The 24789-nt window shown below is 40.5% G+C and overlaps 1 protein-coding gene across 1 annotated transcript in view; it reads left to right on the plus strand.

Moving 5' to 3' along the window:
• Positions 1–24789, plus strand: part of LOC126350334 (actin-binding protein IPP) — a 63512-nt gene that overhangs the window by 12415 nt on the left and 26308 nt on the right. The window contains exon 6 of the mRNA XM_050002506.1: positions 9901–10050. Within this exon, the coding sequence (XP_049858463.1) occupies positions 9901–10050 (150 nt within the window). The remainder of the gene's footprint in view (positions 1–9900; positions 10051–24789) is intronic.

A 24789-nucleotide genomic window follows, 5' to 3' on the forward strand; every position in this document is an offset into this window, starting at 1 on the left:
TGTGCCAACTGCTCAGCACTGCTCTTATCTGCTGACAGAGGCAGTTATCATAGGTGTGATTAAGTGCTGCCAGATTGTCACTCTTTAATGTTAATTTACTGCTCGAAATATGTGCAGGACGAAATATTGTGAGAGACATCTTTGTGTTGCCAGTATGTGAGGAATCGCATGTAAGACCGAGATTTTGGAACCAGGTTTTAAACTAAGATATTTCCAGCGACAGTTGTGGAAATTGCAAAAAGTTAGGAAATTAGGAAGATTGGACCTGGTTAAATTGAAAGAACCAGAGGTTGTTGAGAGTTCCAGAGTGAGCTGTAGGTGACGAATGACTTCAATAGGGTAAAGGAATACAGTAAAAGACGAATGGGTAGCTTTGAGAGATGAAATGGACAAGGCTTAGTAGAAATCCTTGGATATCCTAAACGAAGCAGATAAAAGGAAATACAAGCATCTAAAAAATGAGATTGACAAAAAGTGCAAAATGGGAAAGTGGAAAATGGGTAAGGAGGAATAGTTAGAGGACAAATATAAGTCTATAGGAGCTTTTATAGCTGTGGTAGAGATAAAAACCAACCACTGAAAGGTGGAAGAAGTATGTAGAGGGGTGTATTATAGAAAATTGGGAGGATATAGATTAAGATGAAATAGGAGATAAGATACTGTGAGAAGAATCTGACAGAGCACTAAAAGACCTAAGTTGAAACAAGGCACCTGTAACAGGTGTCATTTCCTCAGACTCAGTGGTACTCATGGGAAAGCCAACCATGACAAAACTATTCCACCTGGTGTGCAAGATATGGTGAAATACCATCAGACTTCAAGAAGAACATAATTCCAATTCCATAGAAAGAAAGTGCTGAAGGTTGTGAATATTACACAACTATCACTTTAATAAGTCATGGTTGCAAAATATTAACACAAATTATTTACAGAAGAATGGAAAAACTAGCGGAAGCCAACCTCATGGAAGATCAGTTTGGATTCCAGAGAAATGTAGAAACACATGGGGGCGATATTGACTCTATGGCTTCTTTTACAGGATAGGTTAAGGAAAGGCAAACTGATGTTATAGAATTTGTAGACTTAGAGAAAGCTTTTGAAAATGTTGATTGGAATACACTCTTTGAAATTCTAAAGCTAGCAGGGGTAAAATACAGGGAGTGAAAAGTAGTTTGCAACTTGGGCAGAAACGAGGCAACAGTTATGAAAGTCGAGGGGCGTGAAAGGGAAGCAGTCGTTGAGAAGTGAGTGAGACAGTGTTGTAACCTATCCTCAGTGTTATTTTAATCCTTGCATTGAGCAAACCGTAAAAGAAAGTAAGAGGCCAGGGAGAATAAATAAAAATGTTGAGCTTGTGTATGGAATTGTAATTCCGTCATGGACGGCAAAGGACTTGGAGGAGCAGTAGGACAGGGCCTTGAAAGGCAGATATAAGATGGACATCAACAAAATCAAAACAAGGGTAACGGAATGTAGTCAGATTAAATCAGGTAATGCTGAGGGTATTAGATAAGGAAACGAGACACTTGAAGTAGTAGATAAGTTTTGCTATTTGGGCTGTAAAATAACATAATCGCTGAAGTAGAGAGGATATAAGATGTAGACTGGCAATGACAAGAAACGCGTTATGAAGAAGACAAAATGTGTTAAAATTGAAGGCAGATTCAAGGCCTACAAAGTCCTTTATGAAGGTATTAAGTGTAGCCTTGCTTGGGAATGAAGATTAGATGGTTGGATCACATAATAATGAGGAGGTGCCGAAGAGAATTGAGAGAAAAGAAATTTGTGGCATAACTTGATTAAAAGAAAAGATCAGTTGGTAGGACACATTCTGAGAGATCAAAGGATCACCAATTTAGTATTGAAGGAAAGTGTGGGGTAAAAATAATAGAGGGAGACCGTGAAATGAATATATTAAGCAGATTCAAAAGGAAATAGGTTGCAATAGTTATTTGAAGATGATGAGGGATGGCACACCAAAAAATCTGTGCCATACAGCCTAGCCACCCTTGGATGACACATCTGCAGTGATGATAACTTCCTTGCCAAAGACTTCACACAGGCCTTCACAGACAGGCAATACCTCCCAAACCTAGTCCACAAACATATTTCCCATGCTATATCCTCATACATGGCCAATCCTTCCACCACAGATAAGAATCATCTACAAGGGAGTGCGACTCTTGTCATCCAGTGTCACCCCAGACTGGAGCAGCCCTACGCCAGGGCTTTGATTTACATCTACATCTATAGCTATACTCTGCAAACCTCTGTGAAGCGCATGGCAGATGGTACGTCCCATTGTACCATTTATTGTTTCTTTCCATTCCATTCATGTATGGAGTGCAGGAAGAATGACTGTTTGAATGCCTATGTGAGTGCAGTAACTATTCTAATCTTATCTTCATGAAACCTATGTGAGTGATACATAGAGGGTTGTAATAATTACCAGACACTTCTTTTAAAGCCACTTCTTGAAACTCTGTTAATAGACTTTCTTGGGCTAGTTGTTTATTTTCAAGAGCCTTCTAGTTCAGTTCCTTCAGTACCTCATGGGTCAAACGAACCTGTGATCATTTTTGCTGCCTTTCTCTGTAGTCCTGTTTGGTAGGGGTCTCACACGCTTGAACAGTATTCTAGAAGCAGTCGCATGAGTGATTTGTAAGCAATCTCCTTCGTAGACTGACTACACTTCCCCAGTATTCTACCAATAAACCAAAGTGTATCATCTACTTTCCGGATGACTGAGCCTGTGTGTTCATTAAATTTCATTTCTCTGTAAAGTGTTGCACCCAGGTATTTGGACGAGTTGATTGATTCCAACGGTGACACATTGATATTATAGTCATACGATACTACTTTTTTTGTTTTGTGAAGTGCACAAAGATTATCTCCCATCTTGCCCTGAAGTGAGGGACAGCCTATCCAAGATCCTTCCCATCCCTTGTTAAGTGGTATTCCATCGTCCTCCCAACCTATACAACATCCTAGTCCATTCCTATGCCAGCCTCTCTTCCAACCCCTTTCCACAGATGCCACATGCTTGTGGCAGACCAGTGTGCAAGACCTGCCCAATCCACCCACCCAGTATCTCCTACAAACAGTCCTGTCACAGACTTAGCCTACTCCTTAAGAGGCCAGGCTACCTGTGAAAGCAGCTATATTGTATATACCAGCTCTACTGCAAACTCTGTGCAACCTGGTATGTTGGTATGACTGTTGACCAACTGTCCATCACTGTCAATCTGATGTCAAGAACAAAGTTGATCACCCAGTGGCACAACATGCTGCTTAGCCCAACATGCTCAATTTCAGTGGCTGCTTCAGAGCCCAAGCCATCAGGATTCTTCCCTCCACCACCATCTTCTGAGAAATTCACAGATGAGAGCTATCCTTACAACACATCATCCGCTACCACAATTGTCCTGGCTTCAGTCTAAGGTAACCCATTGTTCCCACACCCTCCACTCGACACTTTCCCCTTCCTTCGTCCTGTCACCCCCTATCAATTCATGTCCCCACATTAGCCTCAGTGTACGCTGCTTCTCATCAACTGTCCATATACCTGCTACCTCTCCAGCGCCCATTCCTAGCCAGCTAATGGGCTGTCTCCCTCCTTGCCACTAACCAGCCACTCCCAGTCTGTCTCCCTGCTTCCTGCCTACTCCTCCCTCCACCTACCCCACCTAACACCACCCCCACCACAACCAGTCTACCTGCTGCAAAAAGGCATTGGCACTGTGAGTCTAGCTTGTACCATGCAGGGGCTTAGATGTATGTGTTTTTTGTTTTACTCTAGTTTGTCAAAGGATAAAATCTAAAAACTTTTGTGTGTGCCTGTCAACAAACTCAACACTTCTGCGTATTGGTGAGTGGTGTCCTTTAATCATAAAGTGTTAACAGTCACATTTGATTTGAACCAGTAATCAGTTGTGGCTTTACAGCCATGGTCAGATGTATAAACCTATCTCTTGAGATAAAATAAAATGTGACTCTTAACATGACTTCAAAGATTTATTTAAGTTATCGTCACCAGTCTCCTTCAAAGGCCAGTGTTGGAATCATGTTTTTGAGCTTTATTCAAAGGCTTTGGTACTTTGTACTGTGGTTAGGCATTCAATTTGTTACTTAAAATAAACAACTGACTGTGGATAGTGAAGACACTGAGTAAAGCACATGGCATTCATGTAAAAGACATGTAAATAGTTCAATTTTTTGCATGCATATATGCGTAGGTGGGGTGAACATGGAATAGATGACGGAATAGAAAAGGTGAAAGGAAAGGAATGGTTAGACTTAAGGGAAGAATGGAACATAAGGGAATACGGTAGGAATATGGTGCCAAAGAATGCTCACCCAGATGCAAGCAGCAGTAGTTGTATGATTCCCATGAACTTACCAGGGAAGAAGAGCTTGATGCGTACAAGAGTGAGAGAGACCGTTAGTATGAATAGTGTGGATGAGGATCCATGACCTATAAGCCTACCATAACTCAAGTGGGGGAAGGACGAACTGAAAAAGCTGCTGTGTTGACGTAACATTGGGCAGGATGAGAACAGTGACAGAGGTAGATGTTTGACAAAGACTGGCATGAACTGATGTCAGGATGATTTCAGGACTAAAAGAACTGTCTGTGGAGAACTTGATAAACGACTTGGCCATGGGTTGATGTCATATCAAGGATGAGTACCGAGCTGTGAAGCATATGATCTATCATCTTCAAACACACAGAAGCTGGTTTAATCATTGCAGGAAACTGAAAGAATAGAAAAGATTCCAGGTAATTGTTCATGGCAGTTTTCAACAACAAAGGAAGATACATTTCTGAAACTTTGTTTACTCAAAAAACACAATTGCCTCTTACCTCCACATGGGCATAGGACATTCTTATTGATTATGTGTGATTTTAAGGTATAAACGAACAGCTGTAAGCCATCTGTCCAGACCTCTGGTGACCACAGTGGCTTAAAGGCTTAAAGATAAGGTCAGAAAACTTAATTCCATTTTTCCAAAATTGTTTCACTGAAGAAGATTAGTGTCCTTGGCATTGTGAAACAGCTGAAATACTAAAACTGAACAAAGCTCTCCCATCTGATGGAATCCCCATAAAATTCTATTCTGACCTGGCAGCTAGGTTAGCGTCTCTTCAACCATAATCTACTATACAACCCTTAAACAAAAGACTGCTCTTTGTAGAATCTTAGAACATCTCACAGCAAGAACAGGCTGTGGAGGGGGGACCCATTAAGTCACATTGGTGGGCTCCACTGGGACTGCAGATCATTGCACTACCTCACCATTAGTTCTCGTCTCAAGGCTGATGTGCAGTGGGAACTCCAGTTCTAGAAATTTAGCTTGTTGTTGACAGAAACTGGGCACCCACTTGAGTAAATGTAAGAAATGCTAACATAGGTCATAGCTATACAATTCCATAACAAGGTCTTACTGAAAAATATAACTTCATTAACCCTGAGGTGTCCCAGTGGCTAAGTTCAGGACTTCCAGTAAGCCATCTGTTGTGATGGTAGTGTAAATAATCACCAAATGTAGTACCCTGGTTTGAAGGTTTCCATTGGTTCTTCCTTTTTAATTTTCTATTTAATTTCACCAATTATTATCAGTGCTGGAACTAAATTTAAATTAGGAAGCGAATGATTAATCACATTTTATACAACTTTTTTTAGTTTTCTGGAAATACTGCTTGCATTAGATTCTAGATGATGAGTGCCAAGACTGTACAATAGATATGTGATGTCTGTGGATGAGGTATTGAATAAATATGGGAATGGAAAGCCCTTGGTGAAATATAAATAATTTAATTTTTCAGCGTATTTGTCCACTGTAGTGGGTGATTTCGCTTTCAGTTGGTATACACTTTCTAAAAGTTTTGTAAGGCCCTGGGCAAAGCATACTTTGTAGTGGACTTTCTCTTCCAAACGTCTGCATGCTTCTGCCACCTGTTCACCGATGTTCGAACATCCATGATGTGAACAAAGTGTTGGTTGTTCAAAGATCGTGGCTAAATGTGACCACGTAGATTTTAGAATTCTGCACATCTTTTTCTAAATGTTCAGTGAAAGTCTGGTATTCTTTCCTGTTGAAAGAGGTTTCAATAATTTCAAACCATTTAGAACCATAAGTTAGCAAATCATTTCAATAATTTCAAAACCATTTAGAATCATAAGTTAGCAACCCCCCCCCCCCTCCCCCTCCCTTAGACTTCAAGATGAATATAAAAATTCCACTCCCAAAAAAAGCAGATGTTGACAGGTGTGAAAATTACCAAACTATCAGTTTAATAAATCACGGCTGCAAAATACTAACACGAATTCTTTGTAGACAAATGGACAAACTGGTAGAAGCTAACCTTGGGGATAGATCAGTTTGGATTCTGTAGAAATGTTGGAACATGGGAGGAAATACTGACACTACAACTTATCTTAGAAGATAGATTAAAGAAAGGCAAACCTATGTTCCTTGCTTGTGTAGATGTAGAGAAACCTTTTGACATTGTTGATTGGAATATTCTCTTTCAAATTCTGAAGGTGGCAGGGGTCAAAGACAGGGAACAAATGGCTATTTACAATTTATACAGAAACCAGATGGCAGTTATAAAGAGTCGAGAGGCATGAAAGGGAAGCAGTGGTTGGGAAGGGAGTGAGACAGGGTTGTAGCCTATCCTCGATGTTATTCAATCTGTATATTGAGCAAGCAGTAAAGGAAACAAAAGAAAAATTTGGAGTAGGATTAAAATTCATGGAGAAGAAATTAAAATTTTTAGGTTCGCTGATGACATTGTAATTCTGTCAGAGACAGCCAGGGACCTGGAAGAGCAGTTGAATGGAATTGACAGTGTCTTGAAATGACGATACAAGATGAAGATCAACAAAAGCAAAATGAGGGTAATGGAATGTAGTCAAATTAAATCAGCTGATAGTCAGGAAATCATTTCTGATAGTATTTGTATCGAGTGTAGCCATGTATGGAAGTGAAATATGGATGATAAATAGTTTAGACAATAAGAGAATAGAAGCTTTCAAAATTCGGTGCTACAGAAGAATGCTGAAAATTAGATGGGTACATCACGTAACTAATGAGGAGGTACTGAATAGAATTGGGGAGAAGAATTTGTGCACCACTTGACTAGAAGAAGGGATCAGTTGGTAGGACATGTTCTGAGGCATCAAGGGATCACCAATTTAGTATCAGTGTGGAGGGTAAAAGTTGTAGAGGGGCCAAGTGATGAATACACAAAGCAGATTCAGAAGGCTGTAGGTTGCAGTAGTTACTTGGGGATGAAGAAGCTTGCCCAGGATAGAGTAGCATGGAGGGCTGTGTCAAACCAATCTCTGGACTGAAGACCACAACAACATCAACAAGAAGTTAGCAAAATAACGGTTCCCATGGCAAAGTCTCAAAAAATTGTTAGCGACAGTGGACAAAATGTCTAACACCATCATCAACTTTGGTTTGGTATGACAATGTTTTGCTTGTGTGTTGCTTCGAAATGTTTTCGCTCATATTTACAATAGTGTGTTGTAAGTAACTACTCGGCATTGTTTCAACAATGATCAGGAACTATAAAGAGAAAGTCATTGTGGAGGAGAGTGTAGAAATTCTGCAAAATAGTGACATATTCACTATTGAAGAACTTGGATGTTTTTCTTCAGTGACTGACAGCTATGACGAGCTTTCCCAGATACTGGGTTGTGTCAAGGAGGAAAGTTGAGATGAAGATAATCATGATGATTGGCCTGATTTTCGTATACTGATGCATACACAAAGAAAAATGAACCAGGAGTACTTTTGCAGGAGGTTATCAGTAAAATGTCTTGGTCTTCCTGAAGAGAGAACTTTGGATCCAGGCAACTGCCATGAATGTATCACAGAATTGTGGATTATGACATGAAAGTGGACTATGAAGGAGAGAGTCAGAGTTTGAAATCAAGCTACCCCAGAATATGTTTAAGCAAAGTGTAGAAATGAATGGAAACTGTAGAGGATATGAGATATGATTCTATGGACCATTTACCATCCTTTGAGCAGCAGAAATGGGCATCTAGATGTAAAAATCTTGGGTGGAGAGCTATAACACATATGCAGTATGCCAAATTCAAGCTCTATCTCTGTATAGCAAGAGGGCACAATTGCTTTCTAAAATTACATACAAAATAATCTTTGCATGAAAACACAGTGTAACAGCTTAATTTCACTTTTGTAAAGCTTTTTCTTATAAATTTTCATAACTAACAATGTAAGGAAGTGGCAGATTGCTACTTTCTTTAAAGATGACACATTAATTTGCAGACATACACAATTAAAAGACACATGCACATTAGCTTTCAACCACAGCCTTAGCCAGAAAAAGAAAGAGAAACACACACCATTCATTCATACGAGATAGCACCCCTCACACACACATGACCACCAACTTTGGCAGCTCAGAACAGAATGCAGCTGTCACATGGAATGGACGCAGCAATCTGGAGGGGATGGGGAAGGGAAAGAGGAAGGGAATGCAGTGTATTGGGGGGGGGGGGGGGGGGAGAGGAGTGCTGTTTGGCTGAGTGTGCAGGGACTAGACTGCCAACAGGTGCAGTCTCGGGAGGCTGTGGGGCAGGGAGGTGGGGAAAACCGAGCAGAAAAGGGGAGGAGCGAGGAAAGATTAAATTTTCATAAGTATTTTACAATAATATTATTTAAACATTCCACTCCCTTAAAAACAGATGTCACAATAAATTTAGAGGTTAAATGTATGCAATAAAATATTCTGATAACTGTGTTATACCTTTAAGTCCCAGTGTCCTCTGTACTGGACAAATCATAAGATATATTTCGATGGCCCAGTTTGGTTTCTGTTATATGAAAAAAGTTTCTAATTAAGCTCTTCTTGGACACTAAATTACACAATTTTCTTCCCAGAAATGAAAAAGAAAGCCTGAAAGGACTAAAGTAAAGGTAAAAACTAACCATATAGTTGTCACAGACACACAAACAAGCCTGAGAACATTGCAGAACTAACAATGTTCTCAGTCTTGTTTGTGTTCCTGTTGATGGCTCAGCAGCTCAATAATCATTGAGTTGTTATCCTATCTCCTCAAATTATTTAAGGCAATTAATTGGTAGATGTATCTGTATCATACAATTACATACCTTTCTCTCAAATGCATTGCCGTTACTGCCATAACTGTTGTTATTTAATTAAATTTAAAAACCCATGAGCTATTCAGCCTGTAGAATAGGTAATCCAAAAATTTACAGGTCTCACTTACACAAAATTCACACACTAGTTTTTATGCTGCTGTTCAAAGACAATAAAATAAGCTTCTGTACTTACCATGTAATTAAGTTTCCAACACTAGCATGCTTACAAACAGCAAATCAGCAGGTTTTTATGGTGACATAGTGGCTTTATGGAGTACAGAGCAAGCTAATTATTTTCTGCACACATAAATGGATATAGAAAATAATATGTGGAGATTTTTAAAAATAGCATTTTCACCATTGATGGACCGTAGTTGAGATATATACAGATGCCATTTATAGTAGTTTTCCATTTTGCTTTTGTGCATCACATTCATCCTTGAAGATGCTTCTGGAAATCAGGATCTGTGGAACATGTAAGTGTGCGCACACTGTTTTCTCACTTTTCAAGATATTTGAGAGGTATGAGTATATACTTAAACTTAGTAAATACTATTCCTAGCTTTCAAAGCTTCTGAAAAAGTACAATATTAATCAATATTGTTGTTATTTGGAGTAATTGCAGATAAATACTCATGAAGCAGATTGAAGTCAAACATGCCCATTTTACCAAGAAAAAAGATTGTCTGTGAATCCTATGATCATATACCAGAAGAGGGCATAAAATGTTTATAGACTGTACTTTTTCTTATGTAGGTATTTCAAGCTGCAATGCGCTGGATCATGCATGATGTTGTACAGCGACGATGTTACGTGTTTGAGATATTGTCTAAAGTGCGCCTCCCACTGCTTTCCCTGTGTCTTCTAGATCGTGCTATTTCAGAGTGCACTGACAGCAGCTTAGAGGTAAACAATTTTAATGTACTTTGTTATAGTATTTTTACAAATAATATAGAGAAAAGTGCAGTGACAAATTTCTGTAAGTGATAGATCATTGGTGTAGATTTTGAGCATTGATGTGGATTCAATAAAGAAGCATTTCAGGGAAAGGAAATAATTAACTTGTCCAGGACTATGCCTTCATTAACTTTGGATCAAATCTGGCAACCATGTCAAACTATGTACTTCCGTGGATGTGCTGCGTATGAATATTGTGTTGGGATTAGCAGAGAACAGCGGTTGTCTGTCTTAGATGACATTGAACTGATAATTAAACAATAATGTAAACAATAGTGAAAAAAACACGAGAAATCACATGCTAAAGCCCTTCTTGGCAGTGTGATCAGAAGTTAAATAGTACTAGCCTCATTAATTACATTACTTCTTTTTCTTGTAATGGAATAAGTCCTCTTTTTGTATGCTGATAATAACTGTGATCCATTAAGAGACATACCAGTTCCATTTCAGCATATGCTCAGTGATAATCAGAATTTTTTTTCACTTTTGCATTCATCTTAGGCCAACATTTGTTAACAAATTTTTTGACATTTTGGCTGCATAAGTGGGTGGCATTGTTAAAGGTTTGCACTCTGTTGCTTGTAACAAACTGCAACCTGTCACATTGACATCTGATGGCTCTTCCCCTTGTCACCCGCAACAGTTGTTAGCTTCAGCACGGGAATCCAGGATCCACTTACTTTGAGTCTTTTTATTTCTTGTTAAAGTTATTGTCATATTTGTGACTTTCTTATGCTTTACTGAACAAATGGTCATGGCAGTTCTTTGCAACCTGTGTGTAAGTGAATTTTATGATGTGATTGGTCTTGCACAGCACATGCCAATTTTTCCAACTGTCCTAACGTGCACTGTTGTTGTTCGGTGGTCCTGATATCATAGTATCACCCAGTTGTTCCAACATACCAACTTATACTGTATATTCTTGATGTTAGGAGTGAGTCCATTTTGTTCTTTGCCAATCTGAGACATTCTTTGATCTTCTTGTTCTGTTTGTAAATGGGGCTTTAATGCCATGTTTGCACAGTATGCTGCCATTCTGTGTCATCCTGGGACTGTATGAGTCAAAGGCTGTACCCAACATTTCTTCTACCAATGTGTTACCTTGCCAGGTGTGTGACACCTCTTATGCAACTGGTGGAGTATCCATTACTCATCAGAGTGCAATCCAGGTGCTTCATCTTGCATCTGAGGTGCTGCACCTCACACATTTATCTTGCATGCATTGTAAGTACATTAACCATTCCTCTTTTCTGACAAGGGTGATGATATGAAAGTTCATGCAGGTGTCTATAGGTGTATATCAGTTTATCAGTTTACAATACTTGCTGTGGCCGAGGTTCTCACAATTACTTGTAACCAGTTCATCAGGAAAAATGTAGCTGTACATGCTTTTCTTCTTCCACTGTAAATTTAATGTTGGCATGGAGACTATTTAGATATCTTAGGAGGTCACCCTAATGTTCCTCACAATGGCTCTACTTAACAAAGGTGTCATCAGTGTACCTTACAGCCCTTTTGTAAAAATCACCATTGTTGGAAAGTAACTCACAGTAAGATACACGTGTTGTGAGAGCCTGATGACATCCAGCAGGAATAATGAAACTGATATGCTCCAGAGTGTCATTAGGTGGCACTTTGGCAAAGAAAGAAGCAACATAAAAGCTGATCAGAAGGGTGTTTGGTCCAAGCTTTAGTTTTTCAACTTCTCAGTGAGCTGTCCTAGTCCCTTATGTATATTGCAACATTTCCCAAATGTGACTGAAGTAGAAAGACCAAGTGTTTATCCAGTTTATACATCAGTAAGCCTGGAGCACTTAATGGTCAGCTTTAATGGTACACCATCTTTAGGAATTTTTGGGAACCAATACAACCAAGATGGTAGGGCTTTTGTGTTGTACAGGCTCCTCTGTATGTCATAGAGAGAAGACACCTTGATTAACTGATTCTTATTCTTTGCAATCCCCTGTATTGGCCCTGTGCTAGGCTTTTATAATGTTGTTGGGCCTAGCACGTCACACATCTTCTGATCACGATCTTCAGTCTTCATTACAGTGGTCACATTTCTCTCATTGGCAAGCAGAACCAGTGTGCTCCTGTCTGCATTGAGACTCTTCTCTTTTCAGGTTGCTTGACACAATATCTGTTTGGTTTCAATGTGTATTTTTACAGCTTTTTCACATGGAAAGTTCCAAGTGGCTGCTTCAGTGCTGGATAAAATTTTTGTATGGTTATGGATTCCCTTTTTTTGAACACAGTGTTCCTCCTATGCATTGACTGTTCTCTGAGATTGAGCACAGTTCCTGGCATGTCAGGAATCCGCTCGTCGGTGTGCTTTCTGCATCTTTCATACTTTTTCTTCTGTCCCTTGGTGTAATAGTTGAGCTAGTTCTGCGTGTCTCACAGGAGTGTGTCTTATCAGGAGCTCTTGTGTGTGTAATGGAAATTTCTACAAACTTTCTGTATGATTAGTCCATTTAGTCCAGTGGAGCATTTCAAACAACAAGTGCTGAATGTGGCACCTTATAAACCTAAGGTGTGCTTACTGCTATGTCAACAACACCTTCATCTTGTGGGGAGCCTTGGTGAGGAACAATTTGGTTGTTTCCCAAGACATCTGAACAGTCTCCATGTCAACATTACATTTATTATGGTTGCAGAAAAGGATTAACATCAACCTTTTGTAGAAGTACTGGTTACAAGGGACAGGGAGAATTTGGGCCATAGTGTGTATCAAAAACCAATCAGATACACTGTATCTCTGGCCATTGGCTTGACTCCATTTCATTACCAGCAATATAATGTGAGTCTGTGACAGTACCAGTTGCTCATGAAGGTAAAAAGTCCCGAGAGAATAAGCAGCAAGTAATACATCATGTATTCATTGTAAGCCTTTATTTAATTTTTATGACCATTAGCATAATTAATTTTCTGAAGTAAATTCGTTATTTCTGGTACTGTTGTAAGTAGTCATTATAAGTGGCTATGATGAAAAATGCTGCTATTGGTGTTGTGTGTTGGTTTTTGTTTGTATATGTGATAGATTAAATTTGTAAATGTAGACTAATGGACTTTTTTAAAAAAATTGTGTACATATTATTTAGCTGTTTATGGCTAAATGGAAACCAGAAGTGCAGCTAGGACCACATAGTGAATTTGCAATATAAAGTTCCTGTTGGCCTGGTTGTGATCTCTTAAACTCATACTAGGCTAGCTGGGTAGGTAGGAAAGTAACTGCAATAGGTATACAGTAGCATCAAGTCAGGTTAATGATTTTCTACCTCAGATTCACCACAAATTGTACCAGGAAATGATATTGAAATAATCTTTTGTCAAGTATGGTTTTCAGCCTGATTTGCCAAAATTTACCAGCCAAATTTAAATTTTAACAATAAGCAATAAAGTAACCAAAATTATTCTCTGGATATAAATAACAGCAAAACATAATGCACTATGTGACCAAAAGTCTCCAAGAAACCTAGTACCATTTGTTACAAATTGTCCAGCTGTGTACTTAATCAGCTGGAGAATTCAGTTGAGAAAACTATTACATTTTGAGAAAACAGAATGCTTGGTCTTTACTTACCTTAAGGAGGTGAAATTCCAAGCTCTGTTGATAGAAACAGGTAAAAGGAAAAAAAAAAATATTTGTACTAACATTTGAAACTTGTTACTAGCATTTGAAACTTGTCTGTCCCTTCTTCAGGGATGAAAGAGGGATTGGTTGGGGAATGTTAGTGAAGAGGAAGCGTATTACTCAGACCCTAGGTTGAGAAGACCATCATACAAGGTCTGAAGAAGTTCTGAAGACTGTGAGTAGTTTTTGCTACTTTTAAACTGTTGTATGCATGGAAGAAGCCTGGAGATACTGGAAGGTCACAGATAGACAGAGATTCAGGAACCAGGTTCTAAATTGTAAGACATTTCCTGGGGCAGGTGTGGACTGTGACCACAATCTATTGATTATGAACTGTTAAAACTGAAGAAACTGCAAAAAGGTGGGAATTTGAGGAGATGGGACCTGGATAAACTGAAAGAATCAGAGGTGTAGAGAGCGTCAGGGAGAGCATTAGGGAACAATTGACAGGAGTGGGGGAACGAAATACAGTAGAAGAAATAGTCAAGGTAGCAGAGGATCAAGTAGGTAAAAAGATGAAGGCAATAGAAATCTTTGGGTAACATAAGAGATATTGAATTTAATAGATGAAAGGAGAAAATATAAAAATGCAGTAAATGAAGCAGGCAAAAAGGAATACAAACGTCTCATAAATGAGATCGACAGGAAGTGCAAAATGGCTAAGCAGGGATGGCTAGAGGACAAATGTAATGATGTACAGGCTTATCTCACTAGGGGTAAGATAGATACTGCCTACAGGAAAATTAAAGAGACCTTTGGAGAGAAGAGAACCGCTTGTATGAATATCAAGAGCTCAGATGGAAACCCAGTTCTAAGCAAAGAAGGGAAAGCAGAAAGGTGGAAGGAGTATATAGAGGGTCTATACAAGGCGATGCACTTGAGGACAATATTATGGAAATGGAAGAGGCTGTAGATGAAGATAAAATGGGAGATATGATACTGCTTGAAGAGTTTGACAGAGCACTGAAAGACCAAAGTCGAAACAAGGCCCCGGGAGTAGACAACATCCCATTAGAACTACTGACAGCCTTGGGAGAGCCAGGCCTAACAAAACTCTACCATCTAGTGAGCAAGAAACATGAGACAGGCGAAATACCCTCAGACTTCAAGAAGAATATAATAATTCCAACCCCAAAGAAAGCAGGTGTTGACAGATGTGAAAATTTCCGAACTATCAGTTAAATAAGCCACTGCTGCAAAATATTAACATGAATTCTTTACAGACAAACGGAAAAACTGGTAGAAGCCGACTTCAGGGAAGATCAGTTTGGATTCCGTTGAAATGTTAACTGGAATACTCTCTTCCAAATTCTGAAGGTGGCAGGGGTAAAATACAGGGAGCGAAAGGCTATTTACAATTTTTACAGAAACCAGATGGCAGGTATAAGAGTCGAGGGGCATGAAAAGGAAGCAGTGGTTGGGAAGGGAGTGAGACAGGGTTGTAGCCTAACCCCGATTTATTCAATCTGTATATTGAGCAAGCAGTAAGGGAAACAAAAGAAAAATTCGGAGTAGGTATTAAAATCCATGGAGAAGAATTAAAAACTTTGAAGTTCACTGATGACATTGTAATTCTGTCAGAGACAGCAAATGACCTGGAAGAGCAGCTGAATGGAATGGACAGTGTCTTGAGAGGAGGATATAAGATGAACATCAACAAAAGCAAAACGAGGATAATGGAATGTAGTCGAATTAAATCGGGTGATGCTGCAGGAATTAGATTTGGAAATGAGACGCTTAAAGTAGTAAAGGAGTTTTGCTATTTGGGGAGCAAAATAGCAGATGATGGTCGAAGTAGAGAGGATATAAAATGTAGACTGGCAATGGCGAGGAAAGTGTTTCTGAAGAAGAGAAATTTGTTAACATCGAGCATAGCTTTAAGTGTCAGGAAGTTGTTTCTGAAAGTATTTGTATGGAGTGTAGCCTTGTATGAAAGTGAAACATGGACGATACATAGTTTAGACAAGAAGAGAATAGAAGCATTCGAAAAGTGGTGCTACAGAAGAATGCTGAAGATTCGATGGGTAGATCACATAACTAATGAGGAGGTATTGAATAGAATTGGAGAGAAGAGAAATTTGTGGCACAACTTGACCAGAAGAAGGGATCAGTTGGTAGGGCATATTCTGAGGCATCAGTGGATAACCAATGTAGTATTGAAGGGCAGCGTGGATGGTAAAAATTGCAGAGGGAGACCAAGAGCTGAATACACTAAGCAGATTCAGAAGGATGTAGGTGTCAGTAGTGGTAGAGTGGAAGGTCTTCTCGAGGTGTGGCAGGGGGTTAAAGACATTCCGGAGGGCTGAATGGAAGGCCTCTCCAATTTGTCTGGCGAACCTGTTTCAGGCTCTGTCTCCGGCCGATACTGATCTTCGGCCGGACGTGGCTGCTTGTCCTGTTCCAGAGGTTGTCCCTCAGTCTGCAAGATCCGGGTGATCGCAGAGGGTGGGCTTACTGGTAGTTGGGAGCTCCAACGTCAGGCGCGTAATGGGGCCCCTTAGGGATATGGCAGCAAGAGAGGGGAAGAAAACCAATGCGCACTCCTTGTGCATATCGGTGGGAGCCATTCCAGATGTGGAAAGGGCCCTTCCGGTTGCCATGAAGGGTACAGGGTGCACCCATCTGCAGGTGGTCGCTCATGTCGGCACCAATGATGTGTGTCGCTATGGATCGTAGGAAATCCTCTCTGGCTTCCGGCGGCTATCTGATTTGGTGAAGACTGCCAGTCTCGCTAGCGGAATGAAAGCAGAGCTCACCATCTGCATCATCGTCAACAGGACTGACTGCGGACCTTTGGTACAGAGCCGAGTGGAGGGTCTGAATCAGAGGCTGAGACGGTTCTGCGACTGTGTGGGTTGCAGGTTCCTCGACTTGCGCCATAGGGTGGTGGGGTTTGGGTTCCGCTGGATAGGTCAGGAGTCCACTACACGCAGCAGGCGGCTGCAGGGGTAGCAGGGGTTGTGTGGCGTATACTGGGCGGTTTTTTAGGTTAGATGGCCTCGGCAAGTACAGAAAGGGCAACAGCCTCAAAGGGTGTGGGGCGAAGTCAGGATATGCGGGGACCAAGCAGTAATTGCTATTTTAATTGTAAACTGTCGAAGCTGCATTGGTAAAGTACCGGAACTTCAAGTGTCGTTAGAAAGCACCGAAGCTGAAATTATTATAGGTCAAGAAAGAGGGCTGAAGCCAGAGATAAATTCTGCTGAAATTTTTACAAAGGCACAGACGGTGTTTAGAAAGGATAGATTGCATGCAACCGGTGGTGGCGTGTTTGTCGCTGTTAGTAGTAGTTTATCCTGTAGTGAAGTGTAAGTGGATAGTTCCTGTGAATTATTATGGGTGGAGGTTACACTCAACAATCAAGGTAGGTTAATAATTGGCTCCTTTTACCAACCTCCCGACTCAGCAGCATTAGTGGCAGAACAACTGAGAGAAAATCTGGAATACATTTCACAAATTTTCTCAGCATGTTATAGTCTTAGGTGTAGATTTCAATTTACAGGATATAACTGGGACACTCAGATGTTTAGGATGGGTGATAGGGACAGAACATCGAGTAACATTATACTGAGTGCACTATCCGAAAATTACCTCGAGCAATCAAACAGAGAACCGACTCGTGGAGACAACATCTTGAACCTACTGATAACAAACAGACCCTAACTTTTCAACTCTGTAAGCGCAGAACAGGGAATCAGTGATCGTAAGGCTGTTGCAGCATCCCTGAATATGGAAGTAAATAGGAATATAAAAAAGGAAGGAAGGTTTATCTGTTTAACAAGAGTAATAGAAGGCAGATTTCAGACTACCTAACAGATCAAAATGAAAATTTCTGTTCCGACACTGACAATGTTGAGTGTTTATGGAAAAAGTTCAAGGCAATCGTAAAATGCGTTTTAGACAGGTACGTGCTGAGTGAAACTGTGAGGAACGGGAAAAACCCACCGTGGTTCAACAACAAAGTTAGGAAACTACTGCGAAAGTAAAGAGAGCTTCACTGCAAGTTTAAACGCAGCCAAAACCTCTCAGACAAACAGAAGCTAAACGATGTCAAAGTTAGCGTAAGGAGGGCTATGCGTGAAGCATTCAGTGAATTCGAAAGTAAAATTCTAAGTACCGACTTGGCAGAAAATCCTAGGAAGTTCTGGTTTTATGTTAAATCAGTAAGTGGCTCGAAACAGCATATCCAGACACTCCGGGATGATGATGGCATTGAAACAGAGGATGACACGCGTAAAGCTGAAATACTAAACACCTTTTTCCAAAGCTGTTTCACAGAGGAAGACCGCGCTGCAGTTCCTTCTTTAAATCCTCGCACAAACGAAAAAATGGCTGACATTGAAATAAGTGTCCAAGGAATAGAAAAGCAACTGGAATCACTCAACAGAGGAAAGTCCACTGGACTTGATGGTATACCAATTCAATTGTACAGAGAGTACGCAAAAGAACTTGCCCCCTTCTAACAGCTGTGTACCGCAAATCTCTAGAGGAACAGAAGGTTCCAAATGATTGGAAAAGAGCACAGATAGTCCCAATCTTCAAGAAAAGTCATCAAGCAGATGCGCAAAACTATAGACCTATATCTCTGACATCGATCTGTTGTAGAATTTTAGAACATGTTTTTTGCTCGCGTATCATGTCGTTTCTGGAAACCCAGAATCTGCTCTGTAGGAATCAACACGGATTTTGGAAACAGCGATCGTGTGAGACCCAACTTGCTTTATTTGTTCATGAGACCCAGAAAATATTAGATACAGGCTCCCAGGTAGATGCTATTTGCCTTGACTTCTGGAAGGCGTTTGGTACAGTTCCACACTATCACCTGATAAACTAAGTAAGAGCCTACAGAATATCAGACCAGCTGTGTGGATGGATTGAAGAGTTTCTTGCAAACAGAACACAGCATGTTGTTCTCAATGGAGAGACGTCTACAGACATTAAGGTAACCTCTGGCGCGCCACAGGAGACTGTTATGGGACCATTGCTTTTCACAATATATATAAATGACCTAGTAGACAGTGTCGGAAGGTCCATGCTGCTTTTCGCAGATGATGCTGTAGTATACAGAGACGTTGCAGCATTAAAAAATTGTAGGGAAATGCAGGAAGATCTACAGCGGATAGGCACTTGGTGCAGGGAGTGACAACTGACCCTTAACATAGACAAATGTAATGTATTGTGAATACATAGAAAAAGGATCCTTTATTGTATGATTATATGATAGCGGAACAAACACTGGTAGCAGTTAATTCTGTAAAATAACTGGGAGTATGCGTGTGGATCGATTTGAAGTGGAATGATCATATAAAATTAATTGTCGGTAAGGCGGGTACCAGGTTGAGATTTATTGGGAGTGTCCTTAGAAAATGTAGTCCATCAACAAAGGAGGTGGCTCACAAAACACTTGTTCGACCTATACTTGCGTATTGCTCATCAGTGTGGGATTCGTACCAGATCGGGTTGATGGAGGAGATGAGAAGATCCAAAGAGATTGGCGCATTTTGTCACAGGGTTATTTGGTAAGCGTGATAGCGTTACGGAGATGTTTAGCAAACTCAAGTGGCAGACTTTGCAATAGAGGCACTCTGCATCGCAGTGTAGCTTGCTGTCCAGGTTTTGAGAGGGTGTGTTTCTGGATGAGGTATTGAATATATTGCTTCCCCCTACTTATACCTCCCGACGAGATCACGAATGTAAAATTAGAGAGATTCGAGCGCGCACGGAGGCTTTCCAGCAGTCGTTCTTCCCGCGAACCATACGCGACTGGAACATGAAAGGAAGGTAATGACAGCGGCATGTAAAGCGCCCTCTGCCACACACAGTTGGGTAGCTTGCGGAGTATAAATGTAGATTTAGATGTAAATACTGGGAGGTGAAGAAGCTTGAATGGGATAGAGTAGCATGGAGAGCTGCATCAAACCAGTCTCTGGACTGAAGACAACAACAACTTTTAAACTTTAATTTCGGCAATATTGGCCAGTTATTGTGTCTCCATCTAATTAATTTGATGTAAACCTGTAATTGCTGCTAGAGTAACATAAAGAAAATTACAGCATTCAGTACGAATGACCCTAGTAATTCTGAACTTGGAAGATGTGCAGGACATCGCACAAATAATGAGTGAGTGACATTGCAAAAGATTGGGGTATGGAAGAGGGCCCTATGCTGTGATGAGTGGGTATTGGGTAATGCAATGTGACCACAGCATAAGAAACTGACATTTTGTCTGCACGACTGTAACAGACCATACACCACAGTGTTAGGTACACAACCACTGCAGTGATACAGCTATTTCCATCAGTGGTTCAATGCTACAATCTAGCTGGTATCATGAATGCCACTGTATCAGTTTCCATTGTTGGGAAACAGTATATGCTTCAGCCTGCAATTTGCACATGAATATTGATTTTACATGCTGAATGGCAAAATGTAATGTTTTTGAACCAATTTCAGCCTGTTCTGCAATGATAACCCTGTATTTATTAGGTACTGTCATAGTGAGTGCAATGTGGCAGCCTGTGTGTTTTTGAATGGGACAACAAACAAATGCAAAGTATGTTTACACCAGGGAGGTTTTGGAGCCCAAAGCACTGTCCATCCTCCATGCAACTCCACATGCCATATTTGATCTGAACAGTGCTTATTTGTATGTGGCAAGGAGTGTGTAAGCATTATTCAGATGAGAGGTACTGATGTCACCCTGGCATACACATTTATTTGACATGTTGCCCATTAAATTCACTGAAGTTATTTTGATCAGTCGTGGTTCGTCACTATTCAATAGCAACCAGATTTGTGGATTTGCTCACAAGCCACATAAACCGAGTGTCCCCCAAAACATATTGAGGTCCTTTTTGATTTCATACCACAATGTTTTAGAGGCTCTGGTCACAGCTTGTAGGAGTTTAAGAACAAACCAAATTCTTAAGGTTATGTTTCTCGTCTGTGGTGTCAAGTTCATTTTTTTCGTAGGGCTAATTTATCCATTGAGTTCTGGTACTGTAAAGGAAGAATTTGTTTCTGTAGCTCTGAGCCATGGTGAATTTGTTATTGAGAGTTTTACTCAAATGGTCTAGCACTAAACTAAAGCCCTACCCCATTTAAAAAATGTTGCATGGTGGTCAAGTCAAATCTTTGGCCAGTCCTGTCAGGCATATCGAGTTCATACATTGAACCTTGCTTGTGGACAACTGACAAGAACCTATCCCAAATGGTTGCCACTGTGTGGGAAGCTTGTTTCCATGTAAAATGTTTTCATAAACACAGTAGTACATTTGCCATTGTCCAGAACTTTTTAACACTTTTCCAGAGCAAGAAGAACTAAAACAGACTATTATATCATTGTTGTTGTTGTTGTGGTCTTCAGTCCAGAGACTGGTTTGATGCAGCTCTCCATGCTGCTCTATCCTGTGCAAGCTTCTCCATCTCCCAGTACCTACTGCAGCCTACATCCTTCTGAATCTGTTTAGTGTATTCATCTCGTGGTCTCTCTCTACGATTTTTACCCTCTGTGCTGCCCTCCAATACTAAATTGGTGATCCATTGATGCCTCAGAATGTGTCCTACAAACCGATCCCTTCTTCTAGTCAAGTTGTGCCACGAATTTCTCTTCTCCCCAATTCTGTTCAGTACCTCCTCATTAGTTATGTGATGTACCCATCTAATCTTCATCATTCTTCTTTACATATCTGCCAAATTTCGTTTTTGGGACATAACATTTGGTTTAATAACACTGGGCAGACATTCTTCCGGCCGCTAGAAATATATATTTGCTTGTTGCATTATGTACTGTTTCTCATTATGCTATAAAACCACCTTGTATTGTTTTGTTTACATAAGCATAAGTGATGTGGCACATTCATTCATGTTGTGGTGGATTCTAGGCAGCAGCAAAACTACTTAACAAGAATGCTATTGCTTGTTGATGAATGGTTCTGCAACTGAACCCTGTACCTGGGCTTCAGAGAGAATCCTCTACAATAGCTTTTCTACTGCTGGATCGTTGGCTGATACCAGTTTTCTGCAAGGAGGTCTTTATTCCACACTTCTTCTAATTTTTGTTAATTCTTCTTAACTGTGACTGATAGTTTTGGCATTTACGTCTCTTTCAAACAAGTGGAGTGTATACCAAGGATCTGAGCTACAGAAATAACAGGACTGGCTCAGAGAGATTTTGTAGAAAAACATTGTTGTAGCTACACAGTGTCATCAGCCAGATACAATTGGTCTTTAATTTGCTTAATTTAATAGTAGAAAAACACTATAGTAGCTACACAGTGTCATCAGCCAGATGCAATTGGTCTTTAATTCGCTTAATTTAATAACATATGTACCAAGCTCAAACAAGATTAAATGTCATATCACTATTAACTCTCATCTTTTATTATGTGTATACATAAAATTTACATAAGAAGATCAATATATAATAATATATTGTCTTCTGTATAGTAGTAACATTTAAAGGTTTCTTGTATAATGATATACTGACTACTTACAAATATCCTCCTAGCTTATATGCCTAAGAATATGGTTACATAATGTAGTTGACCACTGTTGTTTAATATAAATAAAAAGCATAATATTGTGTATGTTCTACAGGATTCAAACAGTGGAAAATCTGGGATGGAATAATGACAGCATTATGAAAAGGATAGTTTGCTACTCGCCATATACAGGACACATTGAGTTGCGGACAGGCACAAGAAAAATACTGCTATGCATTCGAGCTTTCAGTCAAAAGGCCCTCCTTTAAAGTAGAAACCCACACGCATTCATACTTGTACAACTCACACACACACACACACACACACACACACACACACACACACACACACACACACAAAAATCAGTGTCTCTGGCCTCTGAGGCCAGACTGTGCACAGCAGCTGTGCCTGATGAGAAAGCAGTTTGTCGGTCTTGGGGGTAAGGAGAAGGCTGAGGTGAGGAGGGGGAGGAACAGAGGATAGGGTTGGGGGGAGGTGCAGTGCTGCTTGTGGTATCAAACAAGGATGTGGCGGGGGGCAGGGTTGGGCTGCTAGGAGCATTTGGGAGGTTTGGGGGTGGGGGGAGATGTAGAGGAAGGGAAAAAGACTAGTGGGTGCATTTATGGAATAGAAGACTGTGTGGTGCTGGAGTGGGAGCAGGGAAGGATATAGGTATGTGAAGGACAGGGCTTAGCGAAGGTTGAGGCCAGGGGTAGGGGGATGGAAGCTTGGGATATGTTCCAGGGAAACTTTCCATGTGCGCAATTCAGAAAAGTTGGTGTTGATAGGAAGGATCCAGATGGTTCAGGGTGTGAAGTAGTCATTGCAATGAAAAGAAGCATGTTGTGTTAGGCGGCATGGTTAGCACCTGGGTGGTCCAGTTGTCTCATAGTTGTTTGTGGCAATTCATGTGGAAAGACAACTGTTGGTTGTCAGGCCCATCTAAAGAGCAGCATAGTGGTTACATATTAGTTTGGAGATTACATGACAGCTTTCACAGGCAGCACGCCTTTGTCATGATTAGTGAAGCCTGTGACTGGATTAGAGTCAGCAGTGATGGGAGGGTGTATGGGACAAGTTTTGCATCTAGGTCTATTGTGGGCATACATGAGGCAAGGTGTTGGGAAAAGGGGTGGAGTAGGGATGAACAAGGATATTGCATAGGTTCTGTGGGCAGCAGAATCCCATTGTGGAAGGGCTGGGAAGAAAAGTGAGTAGGTTATTCCTCATTTCAGGGTATGATGAGAGTTAAAGGAAATGTGATTTAGTTGCTCCAGTCCTGGGTGCTATTGACTTATGAGGGAAGTGCTCTCATGAGGGAAGTGCTCCTTTGTGGCCAGACAGTGGGAATATGGAAAGTGATAGATGATTGGAGAGACAAGGCGCAGGAGATCTGTTTCTGTATATGGCTGGACGAGTAATTTTGGTCTGTGAAGGTCTCAGTGAGGCACTTGATATATTCAGAGAGGGACTCAGAGAGGGACTGCTCATCATTACAGATGTGATGGCCAAAGGTGGCTTGGCTGTATGGAAGGGAGTTCTTTGTATGGAATGGGTGGTGGCTGTCGAAATAGAGATATTGCTGGTGATTGGTAGGTTTGACTTGGAAGAAGGTACTAATGCTTTTGGGTGGAAGTCAACATCAAGGAAAGTGGTTTGTTGGGTTGTTGAAGCAAATGGGGGAGAAAGTGTTGAGGTTCTGGGGAATGTGGATAGGGTGTCCATCCCTCGTTCCAGATGATAAAGATGTCATCAGTGAATCTGAACCAGGTGAGGGATTTGGGATTCTGAGGGCATAGGAAGTATTCCTCTAGATAACCTATGAATAGGTTGGCATAGGATGGTGCCATGAGGCTACCCATTGCTGTACCATTTAGCAGAAACTCCATCAAAATGGTCTTATCCTTATTTAGCACGAATTCATTTTTGGTGGATATTCTGTGACGAGGCTAATGTTCCCTGTATTATTTTCCACTGCTAACTTGTCTTGTACAGCTCAGCTTACGAAGGAGGTATCTTCGGCATAATTTACAAGGTTTGAATTTTGTGGAATTATTATATCACTGATGTACATAATACACAAAAAAAGAGACCCGATAATGCTTGAAATTAATTTACGGAAATACAAGGAAATATGTGTTATTTCTTTACAGTTGTGATAAAGAATGTTTTTTCACCATAATTCTAATCACTACAAGGTACAGACGTTAGAAATCTTCATATGGATTGCAACTGCTGCCAGTGTTTTCTATCTAATGTATAGAAATATAGTTGTAACAGGCTTAAATGCATAAACTATATTCCTCTGACCGACATTTTATATTTTTGCTGTTACGTGTGGTGCAAGTATTCATCTTCTTCCTGTGTGGCCCAGGTAAGTGAAAATGTTGGGTACCTCTGGTGTACAGGGTGTAGCATCTATAGTGATAAGCAGGGTGACATATGATAAAAGATCAGAAACTGTGGAGAGTGTGTAGAGGAAATGGTTGTTGTCTATGTAGGAGTAGTGAACTGAGTGAAACAAGGTTCAACATTGGTTTTAGGTTAAGACTCATGGGTAGGGTTGGTGGT

Source organism: Schistocerca gregaria, chromosome 1 (assembly GCF_023897955.1).
Source record: "Schistocerca gregaria isolate iqSchGreg1 chromosome 1, iqSchGreg1.2, whole genome shotgun sequence".
NCBI lineage: Eukaryota > Metazoa > Arthropoda > Insecta > Orthoptera > Acrididae > Schistocerca > Schistocerca gregaria.